General features: G+C 35.5%; 10 protein-coding genes across 10 annotated transcripts; 4 read left to right on the forward strand and 6 right to left on the reverse strand.

Annotated features, from left to right (window-relative positions):
• Positions 1 to 12: 12 nt before the first annotated feature.
• ELE39_002077 (ribosomal L7A) lies at positions 13 to 417 on the reverse strand (the record flags this gene model as incomplete). Its single annotated transcript, XM_067344927.1, has 1 exon — positions 13 to 417. One exon carries the CDS (start codon positions 415 to 417, stop codon positions 13 to 15), a length of 405 nt encoding a protein of 134 aa, XP_067200869.1.
• Positions 418 to 1,088: 671 nt separating this feature from the next.
• ELE39_002078 (SNF2 family N-terminal domain-containing) lies at positions 1,089 to 4,400 on the forward strand (the record flags this gene model as incomplete). The annotated part of the gene is made up of 1 exon (XM_067344928.1): positions 1,089 to 4,400. One exon carries the CDS (start codon positions 1,089 to 1,091, stop codon positions 4,398 to 4,400), a length of 3,312 nt encoding a protein of 1,103 aa, XP_067200870.1.
• A 231-nt stretch (positions 4,401 to 4,631) lies between these two features.
• On the reverse strand, positions 4,632 to 5,135 carry ELE39_002079 (Erv1 Alr family; the record flags this gene model as incomplete). Its single annotated transcript, XM_067344929.1, has 3 exons — positions 4,632 to 4,814; positions 4,906 to 4,992; positions 5,073 to 5,135. The coding sequence occupies 3 exons, from the start codon at positions 5,133 to 5,135 to the stop codon at positions 4,632 to 4,634; spliced, it is 333 nt and encodes a 110-aa protein (XP_067200871.1).
• Positions 5,136 to 5,732: 597 nt separating this feature from the next.
• ELE39_002080 (putative integral membrane with 12 transmembrane domains) lies at positions 5,733 to 7,358 on the forward strand (the record flags this gene model as incomplete). The annotated part of the gene is made up of 1 exon (XM_067344930.1): positions 5,733 to 7,358. One exon carries the CDS (start codon positions 5,733 to 5,735, stop codon positions 7,356 to 7,358), a length of 1,626 nt encoding a protein of 541 aa, XP_067200872.1.
• A 710-nt stretch (positions 7,359 to 8,068) lies between these two features.
• Positions 8,069 to 9,028, forward strand: ELE39_002081 (mitochondrial carrier MRS2 with 2 transmembrane domains; the record flags this gene model as incomplete). The annotated part of the gene is made up of 1 exon (XM_067344931.1): positions 8,069 to 9,028. One exon carries the CDS (start codon positions 8,069 to 8,071, stop codon positions 9,026 to 9,028), a length of 960 nt encoding a protein of 319 aa, XP_067200873.1.
• Positions 9,029 to 9,140: 112 nt separating this feature from the next.
• On the reverse strand, positions 9,141 to 9,470 carry ELE39_002082 (uncharacterized protein; the record flags this gene model as incomplete). Its single annotated transcript, XM_067344932.1, has 1 exon — positions 9,141 to 9,470. The coding sequence occupies one exon, from the start codon at positions 9,468 to 9,470 to the stop codon at positions 9,141 to 9,143; it is 330 nt and encodes a 109-aa protein (XP_067200874.1).
• A 643-nt stretch (positions 9,471 to 10,113) lies between these two features.
• ELE39_002083 (uncharacterized protein) lies at positions 10,114 to 11,139 on the forward strand (the record flags this gene model as incomplete). The annotated part of the gene is made up of 1 exon (XM_067344933.1): positions 10,114 to 11,139. The coding sequence occupies one exon, from the start codon at positions 10,114 to 10,116 to the stop codon at positions 11,137 to 11,139; it is 1,026 nt and encodes a 341-aa protein (XP_067200875.1).
• Positions 11,140 to 11,282: 143 nt separating this feature from the next.
• On the reverse strand, positions 11,283 to 12,833 carry ELE39_002085 (pleckstrin y (PH) domain containing; the record flags this gene model as incomplete). Its single annotated transcript, XM_067344935.1, has 1 exon — positions 11,283 to 12,833. One exon carries the CDS (start codon positions 12,831 to 12,833, stop codon positions 11,283 to 11,285), a length of 1,551 nt encoding a protein of 516 aa, XP_067200877.1.
• A 530-nt stretch (positions 12,834 to 13,363) lies between these two features.
• ELE39_002086 (putative garp) lies at positions 13,364 to 15,709 on the reverse strand (the record flags this gene model as incomplete). The annotated part of the gene is made up of 1 exon (XM_067344936.1): positions 13,364 to 15,709. One exon carries the CDS (start codon positions 15,707 to 15,709, stop codon positions 13,364 to 13,366), a length of 2,346 nt encoding a protein of 781 aa, XP_067200878.1.
• Positions 15,710 to 16,406: 697 nt separating this feature from the next.
• ELE39_002087 (hydroxyproline-rich glycoprotein dz-hrgp precursor) lies at positions 16,407 to 19,421 on the reverse strand (the record flags this gene model as incomplete). Its single annotated transcript, XM_067344937.1, has 3 exons — positions 16,407 to 19,033; positions 19,122 to 19,306; positions 19,375 to 19,421. The coding sequence occupies 3 exons, from the start codon at positions 19,419 to 19,421 to the stop codon at positions 16,407 to 16,409; spliced, it is 2,859 nt and encodes a 952-aa protein (XP_067200879.1).
• Between the last annotated feature and the right edge of the window lie 305 nt (positions 19,422 to 19,726).

A 19,726-nucleotide genomic window follows, 5' to 3' on the forward strand; every position in this document is an offset into this window, starting at 1 on the left:
AATTAATTCTTTTTATACTAGAATCTGTTCTATTTGATCTTTTAGCTCAGTAATCTGGGAAGACAAGCTGGACCCATCTTTAGACGTAATTGCTGCTGCTATAACTGGTCTAGATACACCACAAGCACGACCTAAAGCAACTTTAGATCGAACAAAAACATACGGAGTATTCTTATCTTCACAAACTAGTGGAAGATGAAGAAGAATCTCCAAAGGCTCAGCATCTGCAGCAAGTAAAACTATCTCAGCTACACCTCTATTCAAAGCCTTGGTTGCTTCATTTGCTCCCTTTCTTAATTGTTTATAGTTACAGGCTTGTTGCACCAAGTTAATAATCTTGTTGTTTAAGTCTGGGGAAGCTAATGGAAATGCCTTAGGGTTAAAACCTGTTTCTTCACTTGCCTCGTTTTTGCTCATCGGCAAATATTTACTTAAATGAATAATTCAATTTAAATTCTCTTATATGTCAAAGTAGACTGAATTTATTTTCAAAATACTTTCGTTCCTTTATTGTTTTTACCCGGTAAATTCTCATTTTTTCTCTTGCCAACTTGATTGGATAGAGAACTTATCCTCTAATCACTATTTATGATTATCCAATTATTTATTTCTTAACAATTAATTTTGACACATGGCGCCAGCTTTGGGCGCCAAACTAGTTTTTTAATTATTTATTAATGATTACATAGTGCTTAATTTAACTAGTGAGGTTTTAAATTGCCGTTTTCACAATTATTCAAGTTTTGTAACATGAAATTCTTGCCTTTTCTCTGTGAAATATGAAGGGCTTCCTTGCACTCTAACTTTACGACTTGTTTTTTTTGATTATATAGCTGATGTCCTTTTAGGCTATTTTGCAAATTATTATTTTTAAATGCTGAAAATTAATGTTTTGGCGGGAAATGGTGTTTACTATTTTAAGTAAAGTAGAATTCCCATTTATAATCAAGAGTATAGGAATCGGAAAGGAGCAGGCTAAATAGGTTGTTAGAAGAGGAAAAAATTGGGAAGAATTTTGGCATATTCCGTGATAAATGAAGGAGCTGAGAGAGGTAGACGAAGAAGATTAACGACTTTTGAAATAAATAATGATGAATAATAACCAAGAATGTAGGGAAGAGTTGAATGAGAGTGAAAGTTCTTATGAACATTTAAGTGTGATTAAAGAGAAAGATCATGAAATGAAGATAGATGGAGCTACTAGCAAGCATGAAAAGAGTGTCGAGTCAGAATTGGAAATAAGTAGCGATGAAGAGGAGACTCCAAAGAACATTATTAAAGAGTCAGAAAAGTATTTGAAAAGGGAGTTAGATATGCACCACAGAATTGCAGATAAGATGAGAGAAAGTGTGGGGAGTGAAGATGGAAGTAAGTCCAGGCTACAGCTTTTACTCGATCAAAGTGAGTCCTACACTAGTTTTATTCTGGCAAGGTCTTTGAATCCAATAAAGTATGGTAATGAGAATGACCAAACTGAAGGTACTGGCGAAAGAGCATTCAAGAAACGAAAATCTTCTATTCACGATCATTTCATGAGTAAAGATGACGATATTGAGCTCTTTAGAGAAACCGAGGAAGAAATATATGGCTATCGGCCCCATACTAGATTGCAAGTGCAGCCAGCTTGTATAAAGAATGGGGTTTTGAAGCCATATCAGTTGGAAGGCTTAAACTGGCTTATTAACTTATACGAAGGAGGACTAAATGGGATACTGGCTGACGAAATGGGACTGGGAAAGACCTTCCAATCAATCTCTTTATTGGCCTATCTTCGTGAATATCGCGATATCAAAGGCTTGCATCTTGTTTTGTCTCCCAAAAGTACTTTGGGAAACTGGATGAATGAAATTACAAGATTTTGTCCAAGCATTAAAGCCGTCAAGTTTTTGGGAAATGGAAAAGAAAGATCTTATCTAATGGATAATGAATTAAGAAATGTTGATCAGAGGGATCTTGAAGACGGTACCTGCGATGTTATAGTTACATCGTACGAAATGCTTCTAAAAGAGAGAACTTGGTTTTTGCGAAAAAACTTCCATTCGGTAATAATTGATGAAGCTCACAGAATAAAGAATGCCAATTCCAAACTAAGCCAGACTGTAAGACAGTTAAATACTCGATTTAGGCTACTTTTAACCGGTACCCCTCTTCAAAACAGTCTAAGAGAGCTTTGGTCACTCTTAAACTTCCTTTATCCGGAAATATTCTCGAGTTCGGAGGAGTTTGAGGCTCTATTTGAGGCCCAGACTGGAGAGGAGGAGCAGGCTATTATTGGAAGATTCCACAGAATTCTGCGTCCTTTCATGCTTAGAAGGGTCAAGTCTGAAGTGGAAATTGACATTCCTCCTAAGAAGGAGATTCTTTTATATGTACCACTTACAAACATGCAGAGAAGGCTATACAAAGACCTGCTTTCAAAAAATGTAGATGCTTTGCAAGAGAAAGAAGGCGGAGGCAAGCTTAGACTCATTAATCTTGCAATGCAGCTTAGAAAGGCCTGTAACCATCCATACCTCTTTGATGGATATGAGGACAAGTCTGTGGATCCTTTTGGGGAGCATGTTGTTGAGAACTCTGGCAAGATGGTCTTAATGGACCGTCTTATTAAGAAATTAGTATCTGGAGGAAGTAGGATCTTAATCTTTAGCCAGATGGCCCGTGTATTGGATATTCTTGAGGATTACTGCCATATGAGAGGCTTTCCTTACTGCAGGATTGATGGAAATACTTCGGGGGATGAAAGGGATAGACAGATTTCTGAGTTTAATAAACCAGATAGTGATAAACTTGTTTTTCTGCTCTCCACTAGAGCTGGAGGCTTGGGTATAAACCTGGCCACAGCTGACATTGTTATTCTCTATGACTCTGACTGGAATCCTCAGGCAGATCTCCAAGCTATGGACAGAGCTCACAGAATTGGCCAGAAAAAGCCAGTATTTGTATTTAGACTTTGTCACGAGCATACTATAGAAGAAAAGATCATTGAGAGAGCAAATCTGAAGCTTCAGCTGGACTTTGCTATAATCCAGCAAGGTAGGCTTAAGGGCCAGAGTTCTGTTCAAAATACCGGATTGGAGAACAATTCCTTGTCCAAGAATGAGCTGATGACAATGATTCAGTATGGAGCAAATGAGATACTTAAGACCACAAATGTGAACATTACTGAGGAGGATATTGAGGCAATCATATCAGGGGGAGAGAAGAAAACTGAGTCTCTTCAAATGAAGATTCAGAAACATATACAAGGGTCCCTCATGAACTTTAGCTTGAATGGGAATCAGGCTGGAGGAAAAGGAGACTCAGATAAGATCATTAATACTGGAACAACTAATACAAACTCTTTGTATGAGTTTGAAGGAATAGACTATAATGAGGTCCAGAAGCAACAAGATAGACAGGCCTGGGGGAAAATCAGTATAGAGAAGATTGACCAGGAGCGTGAGGAAAGACGTAGAGGAAGACTGGAAAATTATACGTTAAAGCTCATCCAAAAGTATATTAATAGACAAAACTCTGCACGTGGAATAGATAAGTTGCCTCCAATGCATGACTGGCAATTTTACGACAAGAAAAGGATTATGGAGCTCCATAAGAGAGAATCTAGGTATGTAGGAGAATTACATGCAGGACTAATCAAGCTTTCCCAGACAAGCACTATTCCATTCATTGACGAGAATTCATTGCTGATTCCAATGGAGGAGATCCCAATGGACAAGCAGATAGAAGACATTTCTCCAGAAGAAAAGGAAGAGAAGAGGAACTTGTTGCAGAAAGGTTTTAAGCTTTGGACAAGAAGGGAGTTCAACTTACTTTTGAGATGCTTGGAGACGAATGGAGTGGAGAACTTGGACAAGGTTGAGCAAGTTTTGCCAAATAAAGACAAGAACGAGATTAAGAATTATGTCGAGACGTTGTTGAAGAAGGGTCCAGAAGAATTAGCTGATTGGAATAGGTATTTTAAGAGGATTCAGTCTTCAAAGGAGGACCAAAAGAAGAGAGACGAGCTGAATGCAGTAATTAAGAGCAAGCTTTCGGACTTGAATGACCCTTGGAGAGAATTGGATCTTGAAAGCCTTAACATTTATAGTAAACAAGCAAAGAATATGACATTTAACCAGATTGAAGATAGGTATCTGATTAACTATACCTTCCAATACGGCTATGGAAACTGGGATCAGATTTTGTCTGCAATAAAGAACGATCATGTGTTCAATTTTGACTGGTTTATTAAGACAAGAAGTTCGAATGATATCTACAGGAGAGTAGACTTTCTAATTAAAGCTTTTAAAAAGCGAGATCTTAACAATCTTAATACTAATGCTAATTCTAACGCTGATGCTAATTCAAGCACTGGTACCAATACTTTAAGCAATAGTGACTCCAACAAAGCTGGAGATTAGACAAATTTCAGTTATTGAACCTTTTAAGGAGATCCTGGTAGTTACATTTATAAGTTTTTGCCCCTAGTTCTCGATTAACCTTATTGTGAAATTCACAAAGCCATAGAACGAAGTCTTTCCTGTTGTTTAAACTTTTTTGTAGGTTAGAATACATATATTAAAGTACTCAAAGGATAATAGAGGGCCAAATTAGGTTAACTTACGTTGGCGGACTTTCTTTTAGGATCCTCTTCATTCCATTTCTACAAACTTTGCATGGGTAAAGACCAGAGAATTCATGAATCCAGTTTTGATATCTCTAATAATGAGGAGTGAGTACAGTAAACTAATGGTGTGATCAAAAGCACAATGCATTCGTACCTGTTTATCGCTGCTATTAGGATTTTCTGGGTACTTATTTGCCATACTATGTAGCTAAAATAACAGTCAAAAGAACAACAGAGTGGTTAGTTTGATTTTTCATGACTAATAAAGTCTTGCATTTAGAGTTCTGCAATTTACTTACGTATAACCAAGTAGCTGCTCCAATTTCTCTCAAGTTTGGAGGTTTTTCAGTTCTGTCTTTCAGTTCTTCCTTATTCCTGACATCAATCTACAAAAAAAATAAGTTAATTGAGACAAATTAAAGCGAGTTTCTTTCAAGAATCGAGCTAATGCTTAATATTGACTTACAAATTCGTCATTGCAACTTTCCTCCACACATTGTTTATCTAGTTTCTTTCCAAATAGAAACATACAAAAACATCAGTAGACGTAATCTAGTACCGAAAAAGATAGTTTTGCTCTAAAACTTTCAAAACTATCAATAACTATGCCAATAACTGCAATCTAATGTGTAAAAAAAGTTTTTTTTCTAATTACTTTAGCTTGAATTTTCAATTCAGCTTTGTAGGTTGGCGCCAAAAAAGGTATCGGGAATTTTTGAATATAAATTAACACTAATTTATAGAAATTCAGTGATTAACGTAGAGTTAAACAAGAAAGATAAATTCGGAACGGGCCAGAGCTAATTTAGAATCTGATTCTAATTTAAAGTGAAAGAGAAAAATACTAGATGAATTGGTTGTGTGTTTTTGTTTTTTTTTCCTTTTTTTTTCAAAGTAATCAAATTTGATGATCTTAAAATTTGGCGCCTAACTTTAGTTACCATCCACGGCTGGAAAAAAAAATATATTTCGAAAAACAAGTTAATGCTTATGATAAATCAATATTTTTAAGGCAACGGAATTCTATGGACATTTTATGCAAGTTTTGGTTTAATTAAAAAAGAACCAGATTCCTCAGCTATAAATACTACCAAAGACATAGAAGATTTCAGGAAGATTTTAGAAGATGGAGGAGAGCATTTGTGAAGAAACTCAAAACGACAACGTTTTTGAATTTAAAGTTAACTGTCTGACTGATGGGCATTTAAAAACGATTTCTCTCTTGATTTTAATAATTATTTCAATCATTGATAGCTACTCGGAAAACAGCTATTTTTCATACTTTTCGCAAACTCTATTGAGATATATTGGGACGTGGCTATCATTTTCATTAATATTGTTTTTCTACATCTTGGGAAGAAGTTTCTATTTCAAAACTCCGTTTAAATTCCGATATGTATTCATTACAACTCTAATTAAATATTTACCCATTTTTTTTGCTGTCTTGTTTGTGGTGGTACCTGTTTCCTCTTATTTAATGCCAGATCTCCCGAATTGGGTACTCATTGACCGCGTATTTGACGATAATATTGGGCTCTTTTCATTCTATAGATTGTACTTCGGATTCATTAGAACCACCATAATTCGAAACTTTGTGAAATCAAAACTGTTAAACAAGGTAATTTTCTGGTTAGCAATTCCAATGATTAAGATCACACTATTTCCATTCATCATCTCTATTCTATGCTCTTCACATAAAATCAAAATGATGAATCACGAAGGGGTAACTGAATCTGACGAACTTAATTCTTTTGGAAATAATAGTCAAACCAAGCTTTGTTACAATAATGTGGAACTCGAGTCTAATGGATTAGTTCGAAAAGAAAGCTATATAATGGAACTATATCATGATCTCGATCAAAACAATTCCATATCAATCAGATTTAGGTTTTTTACTCTCTTATTTACCTTCATATTATTCACTCTAACTCATTCTTTCATCATGGTTTTAAATCTAGGAAGGGCATTTCAAATCACACACCAACTTAAACTTTGCTGGGTATTTATATTCTGTCTATCTCTATTTGGAATACTGGACATCATTACATCTCTAATGAATAACTACAAACTTGCACTAACTCTTCATGGTTTCATTGGTTTCTTTCTTTTTGTAACACCGTGTTTATTTACTTATGACATGGATAACCTCATCGCGAAGTACTACTCATTTTCATGCTTCTTTTTGCTCGGGATTTGGGACTCGTCTTTGGAGTTCATCACAGGGAAAGGAGTGCTTCATCACTTTAGATTCTCTACTCTAATTAAATACTTCCTGTTAAGTATATTTATATATTCCGTAGCAACAGGAAGTAAACTTTTATGGTTATATGATGTTCACTACAACTCAAATTTAACCCCTAGGTTGAAAATTCTAGGATCTTTGGGAATGGCTATTTCTATTTATTATCTTTCAATTAAAAAGACCATATTATTTAAGAAAAAGTTCCAATGGATCTACAGACTTAGAAGTAGGTATACCATGGACCCTTCCATTTCCTGCTTCCTAAACCTTATACCCTCCAAGAAAACGTTTTGGAAAATCCTCAAGAAAGACTCTTTTATGCTTCTTTCTTTCGTTCCTATCACCACCACTGCAATCACCTATGTACTTACTGAAGAGCTATTGTTTGGCGCCTTTGAGTCTTTCTTTACAGTACTCTTCGTTTCTCCCATTTTAACTCTTTTCGTTATGAACATCCCACAAATTTTCTCTCATATTTACACTCTTTATATGGAAGAAAGAAGCCTTTGAATTTTTGTACTAAAAATCTGTTGAGTTTTATATAACTGTTTTTTGCCGCCACTTTCTCAAATACATGCAGTCCTTACCGCCAAAAGAATAAATCAGAGACAAATAATCAGAATCAAATGGGTGTTAATGGGTATTTGTTGTAATATATATATATATATATATATATTTTAAGCAAACAGAAGCTTAATCAAAACAAATTTATAATATATACATTTATTTGTTTGTTCATCGCAAACACACGTATATATTTATGTACAGGCCCTGTTTCGCTGGTAATTGGTGAGCAGGTGTTAGTCGCTGAGGCACAGATGTTTCCTAGTGGTCAGAGTGGGCTCAGGGAAGTGAACTCGTTGTAATTGAGTCGAATATGTAAAGTACTTTCAGCCATAGAAGGAGAGTAGTTTATTTGAGTTGGTGGGTTTCAATCTTGAGTTTGGAGTTCTCTGAACAGGTCACAGAATTAAGCTACTCTAACTGTTTCAGAGAGTACCCAAAATAGTATTACACAAATGAACACGTAATAGTTTTCTCTGAGTAAATAGTTAGTTCTCTCCTTATATCTAAGTCTAAGTTTTTACATACAAAGTGTGTGCTCAAGGAATTGAGCACTTGACATTTTCACTATTCTTGAGTAATAGGTCTCCCACACTCGGATTTCCGGACTTTAACTAATGCGGGGGTCCCACTATTCGAGATTTCTATCACAGCTAATGCGTAATAAACCTTCGATAAAGGAGGATAATAAGGATGAGCTATATCACGGACTTAAATCTCCAATTGGGCTTACATTTCTGAATGGGCTTGCAGTGTCACTTGCATGTACTCCATTAGATGTGATAAAGAATTACTGGATATACAAAGATTCGAATGAAGTTTTTAGTCGTGGACTTTATGCTGATAACAGTGCGAGATTGCATCAAGTTCCAAAGAATACTAATACACTGAAAATTATCCGAGAGTTATATAGATACAGAGGAGTACGTACATTTTGGACGGGCTTATTGCCAACAATGATGTTTAACATTCCCTCGAACATAATATTCTTCAACACCTACTACTATTTTCTTAATGCTATGGGATTCTCTCCAGGTATTGCTGGAATCCAAGCAAGAACAATTACAACCCTATTTGTTTCTCCAATGGAATTTATTAGGACTCGAGTTCAAGCTCAAATAGGTAATGAGTTATTTCTGAGTATAAATAGAGTTGGAGCCAAGGTAGATAAGCATAGATCCCTTTTGTTCGATTCAAAAAGATGCTTAAACGTGTATCAATTATGGTCAGGCCTATGGATTACGATTCTAAGGGATGTACCATTCACAGCAGTTTACTGGACTCTCACTGAAAAACTTAGAAGTAGGATAGTTTTGCAGGGGGAGAAGGATAGTGGGTCGAAAAAAACCCTCAAGCTCTTCTCTATTGCTGCATTTTCGGGGATAGTTGCAACTCTTGTGAGCCATCCATTGGACATTGTCAAGACTAATATCCAAACCCATAGCTTTAATCACAGCTTATTAGGCAAGGGCCCGATTTCGCCGAGAAGAATTGTTTCCAGTCTTTTCCAAAAAAGAGGTTTCCAAAATTTCTATACTGGAGTGTTCCCAAGAATATTAAAGATAGTACCGTCTTGTGCAATCTCACTATCTTTGTTCGAACTTTGTAGAAAGTAGGCATTCCATTGTAAGCCAAATTATTGTTATACTGTTTTTTTTGTCCAATATTACATTCTAGTGCCCTTTAATATCCGATGAACACCAGATATATACAAAAAGTTCCTTCCTTCTACTTGGAACCAAATTTACTCATGAGTAACTCCTCTGCTAATCTTGTTGTGTAGTTTGAATGCTCTAGGCAATCCAAACACGTTAAATATGGCTGATTGTACTTGCAATACATCTCCCTAAGCCATACCACAAGAGTGAGATCTATCGACTCCACCAGGTCGTTGATTTCTTGAGAGCATTCTTCAGCATGTATCCTTTCTCGTTTTTTAATAGACCCATCTTGAGAAACCAAACTTTCTATTTCATCAATATCCTCGTTACTGCCCTCATGCTCGCTCGGGCTATAATGAACCGGCTTCGTTTTGCGTTTTGAGTTCCTTTCCCTCATTAAAGTTAAGTTTCCCTTTGACTGATGAAATACATCTTCCTTGTTATTGGTGGAAAAAAAATCTAAAATGTGTATTTACAAGGATATAATGCCCAAATACCTCGTTATTATAATTGGCTGTGTTTCCCGCCTCTTTACTTGGCATTGACAGATACATGCAAAAATTTTTTATTAAAATAGTGGGGAGGGGCGGCCTTTAAGTTAAAGACGAGAAAGAAGTTGTGGCGGTACAATGAAGTGAGGGGCTCTTAATTTTTCCGATTGAAGTCTGAATTCTTGGTTTTATTGAGAGTCTGAGCCTTTAAGGCTAAGATAGAAGAACTCGCCATATTTTCTCTAAAACCAATTTCTATATGAATTTTTATCAATAAATTTTTTTAAATTTCAACTAATACGCATTGGCGCCAAATATGCTTAGAGCCTAATTCCAGAAAATGAAAAGATTGAAAGTGACTGGGCATCCAAGAAGGCCGAAAGAGCAGGAGAAATAAAAAGGTGAGCTTTGAGGACAAATGGCTTGGGAGTGAATATAATTACCAAGAGAGCTGAGACACTCTGATTTCCTCTATTCTCTCGTAGATTTTAGTCATTAAAGCTCTTTGTTGCCAATATTTTGAGTGAGAACCCAGGTAAAGAAGGTCAAATGAGGCGGAGTGAGTCGAGTTCTGTGCTGCAGAGGTACAACAGCAGGCGAAAGTCTTCCATTTCTGGAGGCAGAACGGCTTCTGCAAGCATGATAGGGATTTTGACTCCAAAAAGTTTGTCTTCAATGAAGGACTCTTCCAAAAAGGAGAAATCTACTTGGTCAAGAATATTTTCTCCTTTGGCTTTTGGCTTTGACAAGAAAGAGCTGAACTATCCTGGAGAAGAGTCTAGTTACAGTTTATCAAGAAGAAGGACCCACGACTACAGTAAAACCTCTCCGAGTTTCCAACGAAAAGGATCTCTGCGTCCAAGTCCAAATACTCAAGTAAGGGATAGGAGTGCATCTATTCCTCAAGAGCCTATAAACTCCAAACCGCACTCAGCTTCTGCTACGGATCTCACCCTAGATAATGATATTTTGGGGTTAAATGACCTTTCTAGTTGTATTTTTGAGCCGGTTCTAGGTCAGATGTCCAAGAGCAACAACATATCGCGAGTTCAGGCATTTTCAGGAAGAGAAACAACAGGATACATACACAGAAGCAGGACAACGGGGTTCATCAAGGAAGACAACAAGACTAACATTTACAATGATTTAAAGATTTTAAGGTTTCATGATGGAATTTCTGGAAAGACATTTAAGGCTCTTCCAAGTAAGGCCATGGACTCTTTAAGAGATAGTGGCCGAGGTGCAAAAGAAAATGCAGCAGGAGCTGTATTTGGCCTTGGATTTGGATCATCTATAAAAAATACTAATCTTAGCGATAATACCTCTGATAATAATTTTGTTGAAATTGGACCTAATAACAAAACTCACTTTTTCAACAAGGATAGCTTTACTGTCAATAGAAACACCTCTATTAATGCAGCTCTCTCTAATAAAGAGTTCATTCAGGGAGACATACCATACTGCGATACTATACTATATCTGGATAATCCAAAGCCAAAGGAACACGATACCTCCTTTTCGAAGCTTCACGATAACAGCTTCTATAAGGATTCTTTCAATAGCAGATTTGAATAGTTAATATAAGGTATATATATATATATATATATATAACAGTAATTTTCACAATACTAAAGCCTGTTTATATCTAGCTAGTTAAATGTATATTTATTCATTTATTAAAGTATAGTATTTTCTAAATGTCGTAAACTACCTACCATTTAGGTTGGAATCCTAATAATTCCCTTGAGCTGTTGCATAAAGGCAGCTGCCTTGAGGATCTTTTCAATTCTAGTTGTCCAGGATTTTCTGCTCTGGTCAGAATTTGAAGGAATCCTCCATTGGTACCCTCGGCCATTACTTGTATTTCCACGAGCTGTTATAGTGAATGTTTTTTCATCGGAATCAGATATTTGAAGACTCCACTCTGCTACCTTGAAATTGATAACTCCAAGAGGTACTTTTGCTTTAAGATTTGACTCTTTTGGAAATAAGAAGTAGTGCATCTCGCATTTATGTATCTTTACCCATCTGAGTTTATGCCCCCAAGACCAAGAGTTCTTCTTCTCTAGAGGTCCTTCATAAACTAGCTCATTAGCCTTTTCAATAAAGGCTTGAATCCTCTCAAGTTCCTCTTTTGAGTATAGCTTGAGTATCTCTTCTTTAGATGTTGATATTGGTCTCTGAATTGTACCTGCTATATTTTCCATTGTATATGCATGGGAATGATAGTTAGCATGTGGTACTCTCTCAAGCCCATTTCTAGAGTGATTAAGCATTCTCTCACTATGTAATCTAAAGGAGATGTGATCTTTGACAAAATTCAGATCATCTTCTGAAGACCTCTTGGAAATGGATCTTCGCTTTTCAGTTAAGGATAGTCTTGGAATTACTAACTCAGCTCCCGAATCCTTCTCTTTCTGATGATTACTACTGTGGATACTTCTCATTTTTTGGTTGATTTTGTGGTCATCACATTCTGAATCCTCTTCGTCAACCTGAGAGCGTTGTTGGTTTTCAAAAATATTCTCATCCTCTTCTTCTTTCAGGAGCCTTTCCTTGTTTAGATCAACACAGGGAGAAGAGTCGGTATTACACTGAGTGCTTGGAGTGTTCTTGATTCCAGGAGACTCTCGTTCTTTGCTACTGCTATTATCACTATATGAGCCACTTTGATGGCCTCCCTCCATCTGCCAGTCCAAACCCAGAGAGGCTTTCTCTTTTTCCATTTCTTGGACAGTCCCATAAAAAGATTCAATATTTTGGGCCGACTCAATAATCTCTCTCGGATCCTTGACATTCTCCTCCTTTAAGTTTCCTAATAATCCTCGCTTCTTAATTAGTACAGTACTACCATCGGTTCCCAGGCTTTGCTGGTTGAGCAGATTCTCTCTTCTCGGTATTGAAACCATCTCTTTAGTAGTTTCATCATAGACGTGGATCGCTCCAGGAGACCCAATTTTGTACTTTCTAATAGGCTGCTTGACTTGCTTTGACATCTTTTCTTCAAAAGCTGCTCTTGCGAGCCTTGAATCCACCTCGTTTGGGTCAGGTGCTACATAATTCACAATCTTCGAGATAGGAGAAATAATCTCCTTGGCATCATTGTACATCATATTAAAAACCTGGGACCAAGTGATATCGTCATCCTCGCTTTCGCCCCCATTTTCACTATTTTTCATATATTTCGAATTTGCATGCTTATTAAATTCCTCATGCACGGCGCCAAACTCTCCCATGTTAACCTGTATGTCAGCTTTTTGATTCTGCATTTCAAAACCTCATTCCCGGTAGTCCACAAGTTCTGTCCCTCCTCTTTAGTCCTTCTATTGACGTAAAGTCAACTCAGTTAGTTCTACCTTGTTTATTAAATAGTCTTCAGCCTAAACAATTGATTGATTTATTACAGTTCAAAATTTCTCTGCTTCAAGACAATTCCTTTAAAGCTAGACCTTTAATGTGGCATGAGCAAAATATTCTTCCTGTTCTTAACGCCTCAAGTTTTTTGTTCGTCCTTCTCTCACCGTTTAAATTTAAACTTGTTAGAATGTCAATTTTATGTACTTTAATCATTTGGGCGGGAAATAACGTGTACCGGTGTAACGGCGGGAAAATACATGCATGTAAGAAACAAGATTGACAGGCTTGAAGGGAAAAAAAACAACTAAAAAGAAGCATTTTAAGTATAATCAGCTAATTAGTATGAAATGAGATCGTTGAACTATATTGTAAGCCATACTATTAGGTCGCATGTGAAATATAATCTCTAACAATTACAATGTTTTGTTGTTTTAATGAACACTTACTTTCCAAGTGAATTTAATCTCTTTTTGATGAATTTCATTCTTTTTCTCAAAGCCTTAATAGCAAGCTTATCACCCTCACTCCTTTCTAGTTTGGGCTCGTTTGTTTTCTTGGAACACTTTGAAATCTTTGATTTACGGAACATTGAGACTAGTCTCTCTCCTGGAGTAGATACTACCTCGGGGTATCTTAAAATATCCTTTGCAATACTTGCAAATTTGCTCTTACTTGGGAACTCTTTTGCAAGTAAGTAGAGCATAATAGTCAAATCGTCCATTTCTTCAATGAAGAGTTCAAATTCTCCCTTAATAACTCCTTCGTGGTACATTGAGCTCAATCTAGTTTTCAATGAGTCAAACTCGGATCTAAGATTCGTAAGCTTAGATTGAACTTTTTTACCCCATCTTCTAACAATGAAGCTCTTTGAGTTTAAGGCCAAAGATGATGATGGAATTAAACTTCCATCTATTAATTGATATGCAAATACTAATCTATTTGATTCAGACCTTAAGCTTGAGATAATCTCTGGAACACGATAAAAGTTTTCCTTTGGAATGCTTCTAGACAACAAATATATTCTCGGGATAAAGTCACTCGAGTACTTTGGTTCATCCTTCTTTGAGAATCTTTTCATGCAAGCTGGGCTTTTGCAGTTGAAATTGATTGAAGGCTTTTTCTTGAAGAATGATTTAATCTTACCAAAGAATGACTTGACCTTATTCTCAGATTCTCCCTCGTCAATCTTCGAATCCTTAATGGGGAATTCTTCATCAATGTTCTTTTCTTCTTCAATTCCAATCTCTTCGTTATCCATTGAGTTTGCAGCTTGCACTTGGTCCTCACTCAAGTTCTCATTATCATTCGAAAGCTCAATACCACTACTTAAATCTTGAATGTTTAAATTCTCATTTTCTTCCTCGTTATCTCCTGAATAACCACTCATAGCTGGAGCATCGCTAACATTTGAAACATCCTCATCTTCTCCTTCTGAAAGTCCTTCAATTTCAATTCCTTCCAAGGGTTTTACAGCTCTTTCCTTTGAAATTAAATCCTCAGATTCCTCACTAAACCTATACTTGTCGCTTGTTTCACCCAAATTCTCATCACCCTCCAAATAGTCTGAATCACTATCTTGAAGCACTTCTTCTGAAGAGAATCTTTCAGTTTTAAAGTCGTTTTCATTTCCTGCTAAGATTCTCGCCTTAATCTCAGATTCCTCTTCTTCATCATCAAATTCTAAGTGCTCTTCCCTTGGCTTTTCTACCTTAATGTCATCTTCGTTTTCAAAATTCACTGCCTCATCAATAGAACTCAATTGATCAAAAGCTTCATTCTCACTTGCTGTTGTAGAGACCTCGTCATTAACATCCTCTGATACCTCAGAAACTACCTGGTTGTTTAGCCTTTCCTCCAAAGTCTCATCATAAACTTGAGCAGAAGCACTCTTGTGCTTTTTCTTCTTAGAGGAGCACGAGCTCTTCTTTTCAGTTTCCTCGTTTAAGTCATGCATGGGTACTGTTGTAAGCTTGTCTTTCTTAAGATGTTTCTTCTTATTCTTAATCTGCTCCTTCTCCAATTTTAATCGGTTCTTTTCGTCTTTCAATTTAATTTTCTCCTCCTTTTCCCTTCTTTTTTTCTCTTGCTTTTCCTGCTTCAACCTCTCCTTCTCATTTTGCTTCCTCAATTTTTTTTCCTTCTTCTCTAATTTCAATCTTTCCTTTTCCAATTTCTTCTTTTGGCTCTTTGAAAGACCCAAAGTACTTGCTGGAATATTATCGGATTTCTCTTCCTGGTTTGTACTAGACAAATCTGTTTTTGTGTCTACAGATACCGAAAGATCACCATTAGAGTTTCCAGTATCTTCATATTCTACATCTTTATTAATGTCTGAAGAGATTTCGTCCTCAAGTGCTTTTGAATCTTCAATATCTTTTATTTCAATAATATTTTCATTATCTTCTAAATCACTTTGGTCCTCAATATCTGAAGAAATTGGACCAATATAGCTGGAGGGATAGTCGCTACCTTCGGTACTGGTAATCTCATCATGAGGTTCAACATAATTATCATCAGATAATTCTCCGTATTGATCAACTCTAGTAGAAAGACTACCTTCCTCAATAGGGAACTTAGAAATAAGTGGCTTAGATCTTCTAACAACCTTTAATTGAGGAATAGTCTTTTCCTTATTTTCCTTAATGATTTTCTCAAAGTGCTGAATTCTTTCTTGAGTTAATCCTTTCTTTCCTGTAGATAGAAGAGGCTCATTCTCACTTGCATAAATAGATTGAGAGTACAGAGCCAGTGTAAATATAATTGGTAATAGAAAGTTTAATACTTTCATGATCGTAATAGGGAATAATCTTCTAATTCAAGATTTGACTTGTTTATAACAGTTTAAATATCAGGTAATTAATTAACTCTCACCAATATTAATTAGATGTTCTTTAAAAAGATTATTCGAAGGAATATTTATCGACGAATTTAATTTACAAATTGAAAATAATAAAATGGATATTTTATGTGTAGTAATTACAAGATAATCAAAATCTATTTATTTCTCTTTTATTAGAGAATTAATTTAATAATAATTATATTAACTTGCCTTAATTATTTATGTCATTTTTTTTTACTTGATACTCTATTTAACCTTTTATTTCTATTATTCTCTATTAAATAAAGCATGTTATTAGACCGCGCGTGCGCGCCGCAACGTCTGGTCTCTGCAGGTATCTAATAATGAGAAGAAAAGGGGTATTAATGTTCAAATTGATTATATATTTAGATTTAACAAAGCAAGTGCATAGATTAATTATTGCTTAAAAATATGAAACATCTACTGATGAGAAGTGTGAATTGGTCTTTTTTTTACTAATTCAAAGACTGCATTACATTCACTTAAAATAAAGGCGAAAAACCTACCATTTTTGGTATTTAAGATAATTGAAAAGTTTTTAAATGAATTAATTCTTGTGATTTTTTTAAAATTCTTTATTCACACTCTAGCAAATTAAATGGATAAAGTAAGGTGGAGCTGACGATTACATCCATTCATCTTCACTTGATGATGCTTCTTCTTGGTTTTTAATTTTTTCCCTTCGTTTTTGAATTGCCGCAAACAGTGAACTGTATATATCAGAACTGCTATTATTACCATCTTTTTTTGCTCCTGGGAAGGAATTGTTTAAGCGTTTCCTTCTATTAGATTCGTTTTTGTTGACATTTTTTAGGCTACTCCTCGCAATCTTTAGTGCCTCTGGAGTTAAATTGGATGTACTTCCGATGGGCTTTGCTGTTAGATCAGGCAATGATTTGTGCTTTGATCCTAATTTTGAAATGCCTCCAAGTTTTAATTTAAATGGTGATGAAGATACTGGAGGTGGAGGTGGTGGTGGTGGTGGAGTTGATACTGGAGAGGAAGAGGATTTTTCTTTTGGTTTTGGGGAATCTTCAGGAGGTGGTGGAGGAAGTTCCAGTAATGAGGGGTCTTCAGGAGGTGGTGGTAGTGGAGGTGGAAGAGTTTCATCCGATGGAAAAGGTGGAGGTAAAGGAAGCTCATCAGATGGAGAGGGTGGCGGTGGAAAAATTTCATCAGATGGTGGTGGTGGTGGAAGAGTTCCATCAGATGGAGGAGATGATGGTCTTGAAAACTCTCCTGATTTGACGAACTTGGGTGAGTCTTTCCACATTCCAAGTGATTGATGAGCTTTAGGAGTTTTTGGTATTGATGTCAAAAATTGTGGCTTTGGCTTTATCTCTGGTTTTGGCTTTGTCTCTGGTTTCGGCTTTGTCTCTGGTTTCGGCTTTATTTCTGGTTTCGGCTTTATTTCTGGTTTCGGCTTTATTTCTGGTTTTGGCTTTGTCTCTGGTTTTGGTTTTGTCTCTGGTTTTTTTCGAGGAGCAGTAGATTTTGTAGAGGGTGTTTCTTTATCAGAGTTTGATTCGGTGGAGGAAAAGGAAGCACTCTCCTCTTGATTTTTTAATCCACCAATTGTTTCAGTAGCTGTAGTAGTTAGTTCTTCTTTGGATCCTGGAAGATCTTCTCTTGTTAGAGATTCTCCTTTAAAATCATCATTGCTATTAGGTAGAGGTTTCTTTTTCCTACTTTTATCAATTTTTGCATACAACTCTTCAATTGCTTGATTCACTCCTTTAGTATTAGAACCATCATCATTAGGTAGAGGTTTCTTTTTCCTACTTTTATCAATTTTTGCATACAACTTTTCAATTTCTTCATTCACTCCTTTAGTATTAGGTTCATCCTCTTTAGCTTTAGGTTTTTCTTTTCCATTAATGATTTTATCAATTTCCATATATATAGGTTCACTACTACCAAAACTACTAATCGATTCAAGATCAGTTGAAGAGTCATCCTTTGTTTCTATCCTACTTGGCGTAGCGATACCATTTGATGCATTCTCACTGTCGCTTAAAGATTCATCATTTCCTTGCGATTCTTCAAAAAATGTTGGCTGTTTTCCTCTGCTACTCTCTGGAATTTCAGGTAAATTGTTACTTGAGGAGAAACCACTTTTCCCGAACATTTTTGCCAATATTGGAGTTTTCTTCTTTTTGCCATCTTCGCTTTTTTCTTTGAGCTTATCGCTACTACCTTGCTTTCCTGTTTTCATTCGGACAGCTAAGTTGGACATGGACTTGCTCAAACGGTCCATAATACCTTTCTTGGTTTTTTTCTTATCTTTCTTTGACTGTTTCTTATCTTCACTTTGTTCATCTTCGCTCTTTTCAGATAAATCTGATTTATTTTTATGTAATTTAGCAAGTAATCTGCTTATTGGGTGTGACTTGCCTTTCTTATGTTTCTTTTCTTTATTTCCAGGATCAATTTCTGGTGCAGAACTACTTAATTTACTATTAATTAAACCAAGCAATCCTTTCTTTTTCTTTTTGACTTTGTCATTGTCCAGGTTATTCATTTCCCCACTTGAGCCGTTTTGTAAAATTTTATCTCCATCATTATCACTTTCATCTGTAAGTGTATATGATCCTCTCTTATTCCTAGTTAAATTAGGCATTGATCTACTAAGTCTACGCTTTAAACTTTTGCTTTTTTTCTTTATTTTCTTGGCAGCTTTCTTTCCAATAGCTGCAATAGAAGAAGTGCTTGAATCTATTGAATCTCCTCCTATACTACGTGAATCCTGAGTTCCAATTGAGGTTACTTCATCAGAGCTATCCTGGCTATCATGATCTATCTGCCTTATCCTTTTCAACACAGTACTAGAATCTGAACTGCTTCTTTTACGACCCCTTCTCTCATCTTCATCACCACTACTTTCAGTATCGTTCATATTACCATCGCTTTCATTGTCTGTAAGTGTGTATGATCTTTTCTTTCTTCTCTTCAAACGTTTGCCTTTTTTCTTAGCTTTTTTAGCAGTTTTATCTACAATTGATTTTATTGATCTAGAAATACTGGAAACAGTGGAAGAAGATGAAATATTTGAGTCGCTTCCAATACTACGTGTATCTTTACTTTTACTTGAAGTAGCTTCGTCAGGCCCATCCAGAATTGGATCACGCTGTATACTCGCAGCTTCTAAAGTGTCGCTTGAAGAACCTTTTTCAGAAATACCTTCAGATTTGTCAGCATTATCTCTAATGATTCTATCTTTTCTAGAGTTTTCGGAATCCCCTCTTAGATCAGCTTTTTATTATAAAAATAAAGATTTTTATTAAATTTGAACGAGTGAATTTTTAATTCAGAATAATCATTGTAACTTTAATTAACTTACCAATCTTACTCGAAGAACAATATTTGTTCATATTCCTGGCATTTTTTTTTTGTATTGAACTTCTAGCTTTTGACCTATTCTTCATAGCATCAGAGCTTTCAAATATACTAGCTCTATCTCTTGGTTCTACTTCTAAACGATCTAATAGCTTTAATAATTCAACTTTAGCACATAATACAGAAGTGCTGGAATGGTAATTAATGTAATAAAATTCAAAGTTTGGCAAAATAATTATTGAAATTATTAAACTTACTTAATATTAATATATAATATAATGAAAAATATTATTGATATCTTCATATTTAAAAATTTCCTTTAATTAAATTCTACCTTTGATTAATTCTGATAAAAATTGGTATGATTAAGTAGCAATTTTTGCACCTTGAGTTTTCAATATTAAAAATTACTTGTATATTTACCAATTAGATATAAACCTGAATAATGAAGAGACTATGACAAATGCCAGTTATATTTTACTAACATTATTTAGTGTGCTATTTGATCTCCTTCGTTAATTTTAATGAAGAGAATTTAATTACTCTCCTCATTTTCACACCGTTTTTAAAAATTTTTGTGCTCACACTTGTGTGCCAAAAAAAGGTGCA

Source organism: Cryptosporidium sp. chipmunk genotype I, assembly GCF_004936735.1.
Source record: "Cryptosporidium sp. chipmunk genotype I strain 37763 chromosome Unknown contig_22, whole genome shotgun sequence".
Classification (NCBI taxonomy): domain Eukaryota; phylum Apicomplexa; class Conoidasida; order Eucoccidiorida; family Cryptosporidiidae; genus Cryptosporidium; species Cryptosporidium sp. chipmunk genotype I.